The 12,827-nt window shown below is 38.9% G+C and overlaps 1 protein-coding gene across 1 annotated transcript in view; it reads left to right on the forward strand.

Moving 5' to 3' along the window:
* Positions 1-12,827, forward strand: part of chst8 (carbohydrate (N-acetylgalactosamine 4-0) sulfotransferase 8) — an 89,541-nt gene that overhangs the window by 27,312 nt on the left and 49,402 nt on the right. Inside the window, exon 2 of the mRNA XM_046863858.1 lies at positions 8,757-8,945. Within this exon, the coding sequence (XP_046719814.1) occupies positions 8,768-8,945 (178 nt within the window). The 5' untranslated portion in view covers positions 8,757-8,767. The remainder of the gene's footprint in view (positions 1-8,756; positions 8,946-12,827) is intronic.

Consider the following 12,827-nt stretch of genomic DNA (forward strand, 5'->3'; position numbering starts at 1 on the left):
TTCTTTTCCAAACTTGAGTTTGAGATCCAAACCTGTTCCAGCATGGTGCACAAAGCCGCTCCATATGCTTTTCAATGAAGTGGTTAAATGAATGAAGTGTTAAAGAGCTTTAAACCCTATTGATCACCTTTGGGATGGATTTTTCACTCTGATTACACCTCAGGACTCCTCACATCTCCTACATTAGTACCTGATTTCACTAACACCCTTGTGGAATCTCACAAACCTTCACAGAATCTAGTGGAACATCTTCCCAGGACAGTGAAGGATATTATAAGAACATTAAGGCACTAAGTGTTGAATATGAAGTTCTAAAAGCACACGCCAATCTGATGGTTCAGGTGTCTACAAATCTGTAGTGTACATAATATAGGAAATATATTTATCATGATTGATCAGTAGGAACATCATTGATAGGAAACCAGGGGATAAAACCATTCCAGGGTTCAAGGAGCTCCTGATTGTAGGTGTGTGTCCCAAACAAACAAACACACAAACAATGTTTTATATTTCCTCAGAAGATAATTCTTAATACCAGGGGTTGTACTATATAGAGAAATATCGGGCACAGATATTGAACGCAGAGTAAAAGCTTTACTGAATGTCAGGTAGATATTTCAGCCTGAACCGCTGTAGGAAAATGACATTGTTTTTCTTGTCATGGTTGTGGTGGATGTACAGATTGGGAATGAAACGCCAGTTTGTCACATGTTTATGGGGAAATTACTGCAGTCGATCAACCTTGTGACATATATATATACACACACACACACACACACTGTGCGTCACTCTGGATAATGGCATCTGTTCTAAAAAAACAGGACTGGACCAACATAGACAAGAGGAGGAACATTCACAGAACCTCCAAAAATAGAGAGCAACCTGGAGGACTGAACCTAAAGCTTTAAGGTGCTCATATTTCCTGCTGAATTGAAAACCATGCCTTTGTATTTTGTCAACTTTTCCAAAATTTCATTTAGATTAAAAAGTAGCTTTGAAAGACACCTGAGATACTGCTGGTGCTCCAGACCCTTGTGAATGTTCCTGAACTGCTCACAGACCTCTAACAGTTATGCTTTTTATAGATCAGGCAGTTTGGCTGAAACACCAAGCAGTAAAATGTGATGATGGAGAGATACTGCTCACTTTCCTCAAATTCCTGAGCTTCTGTCCTCTTCATCCTTTTGATTCTCTTCACCTATTATCAGCTTTTTAATTGCTCTGGTGTTGAGCTGCAAGCTGGGAATAATCAGGGTAGAAAGTTGCACTAATTCCCTTCCAGCTGTGAGTGTTTGTTCGTGGTTTTGCCTCCGGCCTTGTGCACTTGTTAAGGTTTGATCACCATCCCATGTGTTGAGTGTGTCTCTGTACATGATGCTTAAATCCTCACATCAGTGATCAGGGCCTGGTGGAAATACTGTATACAGGAACAAGTTCAGACAATTATTTAATATAAAAATGGCCATTTAATCTACTTATATAATAATATTTCTTCTTCTTTCGGCTTCTCCCATTAGGGTGATCTTCCACAGCGGATCATCCGTCTCCATACCCCCCTGTCCTCTACATCTGCCTCTTTCACACCAACTACCTGCATGTCTTCCCTCACCACATCCATAAACCTCCTTCTTGGCCTTCCTCTTTTCTCCTTCCTGGTGGCTCCATCCTCAGCATTCTCCTACTGATATACCCCATGTCCCTCCTCTGCACATGTCCAAACCATCTCAATCTCACCTCCCTCACCTTGTCTCCAAAACGTCATACATGTCCTGCACCACCCTCACATACTTCTCTGACACACCAGACTTCCTCATACAATACCACAACTCCTCTCTCCACCCTGTCATACGCTTTCTAAATCCACAAACACACAATGCAACTCCTTCTGACCTTCTCTATACTTCTCCATCAACATTCTCAAAGCAAATAATGCATCTGTGGTGCTCTTCCTCAGCATGAAACCATACTGTTGCTCACAGATGGTCACCTCTTCTCTCAGCCTGGCTTCCACTACTCTTTCCCATAACTTCATGGTGTGACTGATCAACTTAATTCCCCTGTAGTTACTGCACTGTGGGTCTGCACATCTCCCTTATTCTTAAAGATCAGTACCAGCACACTCAGGCATTCCTCAGGCATCTTCTCACCTTCCCACATCCTGTTAAACAATCTGGTTAAAAACTCCACTCCTATAATAATAATAATAATAATAATCATAATCATAATCATAATCATAAGCATAAGAATAAGAATAAACATTACAGATATATAGACATCACACAAATAAAAAAAATGTCAAGGAGGCTGGAAAGGTTCAGGAACGAGAAAAGTGTTTGCATTGGAAACAAATTCATTTTTTAATAAAAAATAAATAAATAAATAAATGTTGTCATTTTAAAAACTAGAACAATTGGTATAGAAAATGCGGTATGTGGGAGGTGGTAGTGCTTAGTGGTTAAGGCATTGGCTCAGAAGATTGCAAATTCAAATTCCAGTCACACCAATCTGCCACTCCTGGGCCCCTGAGCAAGGCCCTTAACCCCAGAGCTGCCCGGTTGTATTAACAAAATTAATGTAGGTCACCCTGTATAAGGGCATCTGCCAAATGTCTGAAAAACTGGATGCAGAATTGACATTTAAAAAATAGTGATTTTGGATCCTGGGTCCCAGTGATGGACAGTAATATAGCAAATGCAATTTCTATTGGACATGTTACTTTTTTGCATATCTGTACTTTACTGAAGTATTTTTTTTTTATTTGGGGAAACATTTTAACTTAACTACGTTTCAGAGTCAAATATTTTACTTTTAACTCAACTACATTTTGTTAAATCAGTCGTTCCTTTAAATTGATGAGGATAAAAACCGATCAGGGTCGAGCGCATGCTCTGTTTAGAACTGGTTTTGATTGGCGCTTAGTGTATCTACTTTTTAACAACATACAGTTCAGCATCAGTTCAACAGCAAGCAGAACATTTAGAGAGGAATAAATGATGGAAGAATCTCCAGACTCGAACTCACCACCACAAACATAACATCATTTACGGGATTTTTTTTTAAGGTTTTGTGTTCATGATGATTGTAATAGAAATCAATCAGTGTTTGAGTCATTAATATCGTTCTATTAATAGATCAGTGTGCTGAGAGTCACATTCAAGTCTTTTTCATAAACTGAAGTGATTAAGTAAAGAATCTTATGATAAAAATGATCATAGGAACATTATAGTTATAATAAATCACTACTTTGGATACTGAAGTACATTTAAAGGTAAAAACTTTTGTACTTTTAATTAAATAAAAGTTTAAAGAGACACTTTTACTTTTACTGGAGTCACATTTTACAGAGTGCATTTCTACTTTAACTCAACAAAATAGTTTGTGTATTTTGTCCACCTATGCTGAGCTCTTTATCACCTGAAAAGACAGATAGAGAAAGACGTTTGTAGTGTCCCTTGATTTGCTAGACTTTGGATGAAGGCAATCCATCCATCACAACCATAAGCACTCGACACGCACCATCAGCATGACTATAAACTGGATACTTAATTTAATGCACTATTAATCCGATTATCATTTCTAATCTTTATCTGCTTAATTCTTTTGTTTGTCTGATTCTACTCAGATCAGCAGAGAGCTGTGGAATAAAAAATTATCTCGGACCTCATTTTGATGAATGATGCATCTATTGACTTCCCCCAGGCCTTTAGCTGACTGAGCAGCCGCTCCATAACACACACGCCTTTTTGTTGATTTTCGTTCTGTATAAACAGGAGGCAGATTAGCAGAATAGCGCACGGTGCAGCAGGAGGCGACGGACAGACACAGGTTTTTTGTCTTTTTTTGGAATAATAGAAAATGACTGAATGGAGATTTTGGAATTGAAAATCAGGAGCAGCACATGTACCGCAGACCTCACATGTATAAGGGCGTACAGTAAGTACTGCTAGAAGATGACGTGTTTAACGTGTAGAAGCAGGATTGTAGGTGTTTAATGTGGAGAACAGAAGGGAATCCTGGTGGCTTTGTTTAAACAGAGGTTCTGGATTACAAAGAGCAGATTCAGTGTCTGTGCCAACATTCACAAAAAACAAGACATTGAACTTATGCTCAATAGGATGTGAGTTCAAATCCCAGCACACCATAAATCTGCCACTGATTGTCCCCTGTCCAAGGTCCTTAAATCTCAATTTGTAATAGTTCAAGTTCAAATGTATTTCTATAGCGCTTTTCACAATAGACAATGTCTCAAGCAGCTTTATAGAATTTAGGAATATAAGTGAATGATGTGTGTTTATCTTTAATAAGCAGCCTGGAGCGACCGTGGTAAAGAAAAACTCCTTTGGTTTGTTTGAGAAAGAAACCTTGAGAAGAACCAGACTGAAAAGGGAACTCATCCTCATTTGGGTGATATCACGAGTGTGATTATAGTCTTTAAACAATAAAAAAAATAACATAGAGTGAGAACTAACATAAGCACCAGAGTGTGTGATTATGAGTAATGTCTTTTCTACAGTCTTATACAGTCAGTTGACATTATAAAATAGCTCAACAAATGAGATCTTAATAGATCCAACACCAGCTATTCCATTTCGTGTTAGAAGACTGAAAAGATACATGGGAGATAAACCATTTAGTGTTTTGTAGGTAAGTAGCAGTAGTTTGTAATCAATTTGAAACTTAACATGTAGCCAGTGCAGGGATGAGATGATTGGGGTTATATGGTGATATTTTCTCAACCTTGTGAGAACTCTGGCTGCTGCAAACTGTAGCTTGTTTATTAATGATGCAGGACATCCACCTTGTAATGCATTACAATAATCCATTCTGGAGGTCATGAACACATGGACGAGCTTCTCTGCATCAGATATAGACATGTTTATTAGCTTAGCAATATTTCTAAAGTGGAAAAATGCTGTTTTTGTAATATAGTCTATAGTGTCGAATGCAGCACTAAGATTTAGCAAAACTAACAGAGAGATGTAGCGTTGAAGATGAGAGAGATGAAGCTAAAAACAGGTAATTAATGATTTTGAATAGAGCAGTTTCGGTGCTATGATGGAGCCTGAAACCTGACTGAAACTCTTCAAAGATATTGTTCTCTTGTAAGAAGGAGCAGAAATAGGCAGACACAATCTTTTCTGAAATCTTAGATATGAATAAGTAATAAGTAATTTGAGTTTTGTTTGAGTCCAAATGAGGTTTCTTAATGAGGGGCTTAATAACTGCTAACTTGAGGGGTTTAGGGATGTGACCTAAAGATAGTAAGGAGCTAATAATATTCAGAAGAGGCTCACCAGCTGTATGTAACATTTCTTTCAGTAGTTTAGTTGGAATTGGATCTGACAGACATGTTGTTGACTTGGTTTTGGTGATAAGATCATACAGCTCTTCCTGTCCTGTACATGTAAAACAGTGTAGTTGTGGAGTTGTAGGTGAGATTGTATCACGCGATGCTGTCAGAGGTTGGACCTCCACAATTGTTTTTCGAATACTTTAATTTTTTTCAGTGAAGAAATTCATAAAGTCCTCACTACTAAACTGTGATGGAACACATTTTTCAGATCCCTGATTTGTAGTTAATTTAGCTACTGTACTGAAAAAGAACCTGGGATTGTTTTTGTTGTTTTCTATGAGTTTGCTCAGGTGTTCAGCTCTAGCAGCTTTTAGCGCCTGTCTGTAGCTGAGCATACTGTCTTTATACGCAATTCTAAATACCTCCAATTTAGTTTTCCTCCATTTTCTCTCCAGATTACGGGCTGTTCTCTTGAGGGCATGCGTATGACTATTATACCAAGGTGCAGGTGCTTGTTCTCGAACCTTTTTTAACTGGATGGGGGCAACAGTGTCTAATGTGCTAGTGAGGATAAAATCTATGTTGTTAGTTATTTCATCAAGATTATTAACATTTAGGGGTTTGGTATGATGGTATATGAACCCCAAAGGAGTTTAATAAGTCCACAAATTATAGTCCTAGGCCATCATTTACATCATCTACATGAATATTAAAATCTCCTACAAGCAGCACTTTATCAAAATTGATCAAGAGGTCTGAAAGAAAACGAGCAAATTCTTGAAGAAAATCGACGTAGGGCCCTGGGGGTCTGTACTTCCGAAAGTACAATATTAAGAACAAGCATTTCAATTGATTTAAACCTGAATCCTATTTTTGACTAACATTGAGAGAGGCACTATAAATGGTTGCTCCACCTCCACCATGACCAGTCTGACAGGGCTCATGCTTATAAACATATCCTGATGTGTAGAATGATTTAGACTCATGTAGTCGTTTGGGTTAATCCTGGTCTCAGTGAGACAGAGTGCTGAGAGATTATTGTCTGTGATCATCTCATTTACAATGAGTGTTTTAGGTGCAAGTGATCTACTGTTTAGAAGTCCAAGCTTTAGAACTTTTTTGTGTTTGTTTATCTGGCATTTTTCAGATTATTTCTGGATCTTGTGTATTTATTCCTTGAATTTACTATGCTGGAAATAGACATGGTTTCTATAAAGTGGGCCGCTTGTGTACTTGTAACTATTTGGTTTGTTGCACAAATGCTGTCATAATTGTGAATGGCATGATGTTGTCAGGAACGGGTGGTGAATGGAAGAAACCAAATGCAGGATGAAACAGGGGTAAGATGTGCAACATTTTTTTATGAATAAAGACGTAAGGGGGGGGAAAAAAAACACACGGCAAACTATTAAAATCCAAGAGCCAAACAGAGTCAGAAAAAACAGGCAGACAGGGCAACAAAGGCAGAGCATATACAAAAACCCCAAAACTTAAGTCCAAACTAGAGAGGCAGAGCAGATCATGGGTCAGGAACAGGTACAGGATCAAGAACAGGAACATGCAGAGTGGCAAGAATGATCTCAGAGATTAAGGAAAAATGACAAGATGGCCGCCAAACCGGAAAGGGTGCACTGAGAACTTGGAAGAAACCAGAAGTGACAACAGAGAGTCAAGTCAAGTCAAGTTTATTTGTATAGCGCTTTTCACAACAGACATTGTCTCAAAGCAGCTTTACACAAATCAACAGTGATGGTGAATGGTGTGAATTTGTCCCTGATGAGCAGCCGTGGCGACTGTGGCAAGGAAAAACTCCCTTAGATGTTATGAGGAAGAAACCTTGAGAGGAACCAGACTCAAAAAGGGAACCCATCCTCATCTGGGTGACATCAAGAGTTTGATCATAAATCTTTCAACAATAAAGAACACTGGAGAGTGAGAACTAACATGATTACTGGAGTATAAGATTATAAGTGATGTTCTTTCTGCAGTCTTATACAGTCTATATGGTTAGTAGCTCCAAATTTTATGAGCTCAGCATTTGTGATCTCCACAGATCCAGCATCAGCTTCTCCATGCCAGAGCCCAGAAGACCCTGATGTCTTACCAGTCAGATAGTACTCAACATCCTGGAGATGTTGGCTGATAGGACTGTAGCTGCATCTCTGCTGGGGTGCAGGCAAAAAGGGCGGAAAAACCTCGGACGTTCCCAGAAAACATTCCAATTATCAACAGTAGTTTGTTTTCTCGACACCATGACTGTAGCCATTTATTTAGTCTACTGAACCTCTTAATTCCTCGTTGGTATGTGGGAATCGGTCCTGACACTATGATCCTTGTTGTGGGAGATGTAATAAACATACACAGTGTGAAATACTTTATATAGTCATTGTAGGATGTATAACACATCCTTTCCATTTCACACCGGTGTGTGTACGATCTGATCTTTCTCTGTACAGTGAGGCAGCAGATGCTGCAGGAAATTCTTGACTCAGCACTACAGAACGGTGTGTGAGTGAAGCTCCACTGCTCACTTTACTGTCTGTTCTGTATGCCTTCAGCATCTCTCCAAGTAATTACAGTTTCCTCACCGGCGACAAAACCTGTCAGAGGAAATCTAAATTCTTTTACTTCACATTCAGTGTCTGGACAATGAGTACTGGTTTTGGACCTACTGAGTGATCTACTTCTTATTAATCAATCAAGAAACATTGTATTTTGCTCTCTTTTCGGGTCCATGATTCAACATGGGACCCAAAAGTGATCAAAGTGAGTTGATTAGTCAGTTTGGATCAGGTTCTGAAGGTTGTAAGTTCAAATCCCAAACACCAAGCTGCCACTTCTGAGCCCCTGAGCTGGACCCCTGAACCCCATAGCTTCTTAGTTGTATGAATGAAATGTATGTAAGTCGCTCCGGATAAGTTTTGCCAAATGCCATGTAAAAAAATCACTTCTGGACAGTTAGTAAGTATTTATTAATTAGATTTATGGCTGATGCTCTTATCTACGACAACTTATTTTCTTTAGAAACTGAGAAGTTGTGGGTTAAGGGCCTTACAGGCCCGACAGTGACACTATAGTGGTGCTGGTGCTGGTGCATCGAAGAACCAGATAGATAGATACGTTATTTATCCCAATTTATCTATCTAGTGCTTACATTTGGACATTTGTTCGTCCAATGGAGAACATATTCAGTCCAGTTTTCTGAAATAAATGAGATTATACACTGGACAAAAGTGACTATGCAACGGAAAATGATCGGATGTTAATATTGGATAGATTCATTACAATTATGAGTAAACGACCCAAACGTTACGAGTTCATCTCACATTTTCTTAAACGCGTTCAATTTAAAAGTTTAATTCTTTACACCTTCACCATCTAATAATGATAATATACACGTTTCATCATCATCTTGTCTCTTCACCAACATCTTATCTCTTTTTTCTCTCTTTCCATTTTCTAGTATATATAGAGATGCTGTGGGCGGACTGTAAAGTGCTGGAGGCCGTTAGAGGGAGGCGCGGGTCACGTCGGGGGTCCCGGCCCAAGCTTTCCTGCTCCTTCTGGTTCGTTCTGCTGTTCGGTGCTGGAGGTTTGGTGCTTTTCATCCACCTACAGGATCTATCAGACATGGTGCAGCAGCAAGGACCAGGTCAGTCACTCGGTTATTAATGCATCAACACACAAAACACACACACAAACACAGACAAGTAAAGGAACCACTAACATTTACTAGAGGTGTAATCCTTTTTACGTTTGGAACATTTAAGTTCCCTCACGAATGAATTAAGTGGTGAATCTGAATTTTTTTATTATTATTATTAAACTTAAAAACATACAGGTCACAACAATACCAGGGGTATAAATAGCAAACCAGAGTTAGCACAGTGTCACTGTGGCTGCTCACTCCACACCAAAAATACGATTTGTTCTGCACATGCGTGAAATCGCCACCACTTCTGCTTTTACGACACTCACGATATTGATTCTTTAGCGTTTCATGTCCAGCTTAATGAATTTCACTTGAAAGAAGAAATTTCTGACAATGCCACATAACGATGGAGTGAATAAATAAAGGATGGAAGGAGTGAAGACATTTGTTTAAATACGCTGAAAAACAGTTAAGTAAATTATAATTTAATTTAATTAATTATTATAAAATTAAATGTTAAATGTAAAACACACACACACACACACTTATATACACATCTGTATGATGCATATGGGGTATAACAAATGTAAACATTTTTCCATTTATTTATTTTAAATTAATCAATCAATTTGACAATTTAATTGATGACTCAATGTAATCAATGTAATAAAAAGTGTATTGGAATAATTGTATTAATTCTATTTTTTATTTTTATTTTTAATAAAAATGAGATTATATATATTTTTCAATCAAGCAGGCATTTTTTTTAAATTTTAAACATAATTTAATTTAATAAATTCTATTTAAAATGTAGCCATTGATGCTTGCAAATGTTAATAATAATAATAATAATAATAATAATAATAATAATAATAATAATATTAATATTCATAATAAAAATCGTTACACCACTAAACAGTATACTGTTTACTGATTTTTGAGCAGCACTGTTCACACTCGGAGAAAGGGAAAAGATAAATATAAAAAGCAAGGTTCAGGTGGACCACATCAGTCATTATCTGTCTGGTACGTCCCCAAAACCCTCCATCATGCTGCAGACTGAAATCTAAACCACACCCCTTTTTGAAAAAGTGCATTTTTATAAATTTTTTATATCTGAACTGCCTGAAGAAAGGAAATGACACAAAGTGGCACCTAGTAGAGTATATAAAAGCATCACAATAAGAGAATGCATGCTGGGGAAAAAAGGAGCGCTCTCTCTGTCTCTCTCTGTCTCTCTGTCTCTCTGTCTCTCTCTCTCTCTCTCTCTCTCTCTCTCTCTCTTTATCTGTCCTAGACTCAGATCGTTTTCTTTTATCGGCTAAATCAAATCCGTTACCTTATCCTGTTCCTGCTCTTCCTTCCTCTCTGTTGCTGCCACTCATCTGCCCTGGTCTCGTTATCTCTCATTTTCTCCGTGTCTCTCCGAGTCATCAGCGAGACCTGCTATTGACTCTCCTGCTTTTTATGAGCTTGTAATCCATAAACGCTGCTCTGTTCTGCTCGGAGCTCGTGCTGTAAATCTGCTGAAATGAAGAGCAGATCTGAAATAAAAGCTGTAATCACAGAACAGAATGAAAGAAAGGATACGAACAGAGAGATTCCTCCATCATGGACATGTGGCATCATCTCACGTTCAGGTGACAATCTTCCACCCGAACGTCTAATGGTGTCAAAAGGCTTTAGTTCAGTCTGGTGTGGTTCTGCAGTAAAAATGTGACCTCGTATCTGAATGGATTAAATAGATCTGAAAGATAAATCTTCTCTGAGCTCCATAATCCTGCTTTTTTTCATATATTAAAGCAATTATCCATAACCAAGACTTTACTTATGTTATAAACACTGTACACACAAATGCACTCTTACATGCATCAGTTCCTGAACTTTTTTTATTTTTATTTATACTCATAATCAACTGCTTTACGACACTCCACAACATGCAGCTTGTATATCCTAGTGGTAAGCCATCAGGGTCAGCAGAGTCCTTCTCTTCAGTCAATTCCTGCACCCTACCATTCAACCCCCCACCCCTCCATTCACCTTCTCTACCTTCTCTACTCCACAACATGCAGCTTGTATATCCTAGTGGCAAGCCATCAGGGTCAGCAGAGTCCTTCTCTCAATCATAATCACTGACTGAATTGTTTTTTTGTCCATGGAAGTTATTCCCAATAGTCTATTCTCTTCATTTCATAGTGTTTCTCCCGGGTGCCACCAAGAGTCATTTTTAGGTTGGAGCTTCTATCCAATCAGATTTCAGTCGTAACCTCATGTTTTGCAGACTGTGATTTGGTCACTCTGATGCCCACTAATTTACTGTCCTTTGATTGGTTAGAGAGCGCACTAGTCAGAGCTCACAAACTGCATCTGTAGCAAACTGCACAAACAAGCAAGTATTGCTATCATTAGCAAAATTTTGTTTTCCTCACTATAACAGATATGACTATATTCTACTCTTGATGGAAATCAATGGGACCCTTCTTTATCCAGCCTGGACGTGAAAAGTTATATGGGTTTTGTACTGTTAAGCGTTTTGAGGCTTCCAGATTCTTCAGAATTCTTCACAAATTTGACTTCTGTTTTAAAAGGAATCAACAAGTCTATTTAACTGCCTGATTTGTTGAGGTACAGTTCTGTCTGCGGCGTAGTAATTAGGGATGTAAAATTCAGCTTGGAATATGGTGCCTGCAACAGTAGAATGCGCTAAAAAAAATGCTAGTATCTGTAGCCCACAGACACAAAGACAGAAAAAAGCAGCAATTCAGTGGCATCCATAATGCCTTGATGGACACCTGCCAGATCCAGAAGAGCTGAGAGGGAACAGAGTAGTATCATTTTAGCAGCCTGAGAGAGAGAGAGAGAGAGAGAGAGAGAGAGAGAGAGAGAGAGAGAGAGAGAGAGGCAAGAGAGAGAGAGAGAGAGAGAGAGAGAGAGAGAGAGAGAGAGAGAGAGAGAGAGAGAGAGAGAGAGAGAGAGAGAGAGAGAGAAAGAAAGAAAGAAAGAGAGAGAGTGAGAGTGAATAAATAATAAAAGCAGATGCTTTGAGTGATCTGACTTACAGAGTGCTGAAGAAAGATATGAGAAAGAGAAGCTGACACAAAGAAAGAAATAATGTAGTAGGAGAAATTCTAAATAAAATAAAGAATGAAGAGCCTCGCTGGCAGAACTAAAAGACTTCTTTGTGATTATGTGGAAAAGGTGAAGGAGCTGAGCCACTCAGCGGTTGGGGACATCACCCTCTGATGTGGCATTTATTTCTTCTCAATCATTCAGCACATTCAATTCACCCCACTAAACCCCCTCCAAATCTACCACTCCACCCTACCCCTCTATTTAACTCTTCCACCCTACCCCTCTATTCAACTTCTTTTCCTAAACCCCTTTATTCAACTCCTCCACCCTTCTCCTCCATTCAACTTTTTTACCGAACCCCTCCTTTCAACTCCTCCACCCTACCCCTCTATTGATCTCTTCTACCTTACCCCTCCACCCCACCTTTCCATTTTGCTTTTACCATTGTTTCTAACCATTGTTTAAACTATTCCACGCTACCCCACCATTGAACTTCTCCACCCTACCCTCCATTCAACTTCTCCACCCTACCCCTTCATTCAACTTCTACTCACTACCCTCCATTCAACTCTTCCACCCTTCCCTCTATTCAACTTCTTTTCCCAAACCCACTATTCAACCTCTCCACCCTACCCTCCATTCAACTTCTCCACCCTACCCTCCATTCAACCTCTCCACCCTCCATTCAACCTCTCCACCCTTCCCTCCATTCAACTTCTCCATTCTACCCCTCCATTCAACTTCTCCACACTACCCTCTATTCAACCTCTCCACCCTACCCTCCATTCAACTTCTCCATTCTACCCTCTA

Source organism: Silurus meridionalis, chromosome 13 (genome assembly GCF_014805685.1).
Source record: "Silurus meridionalis isolate SWU-2019-XX chromosome 13, ASM1480568v1, whole genome shotgun sequence".
Classification (NCBI taxonomy): domain Eukaryota; kingdom Metazoa; phylum Chordata; class Actinopteri; order Siluriformes; family Siluridae; genus Silurus; species Silurus meridionalis.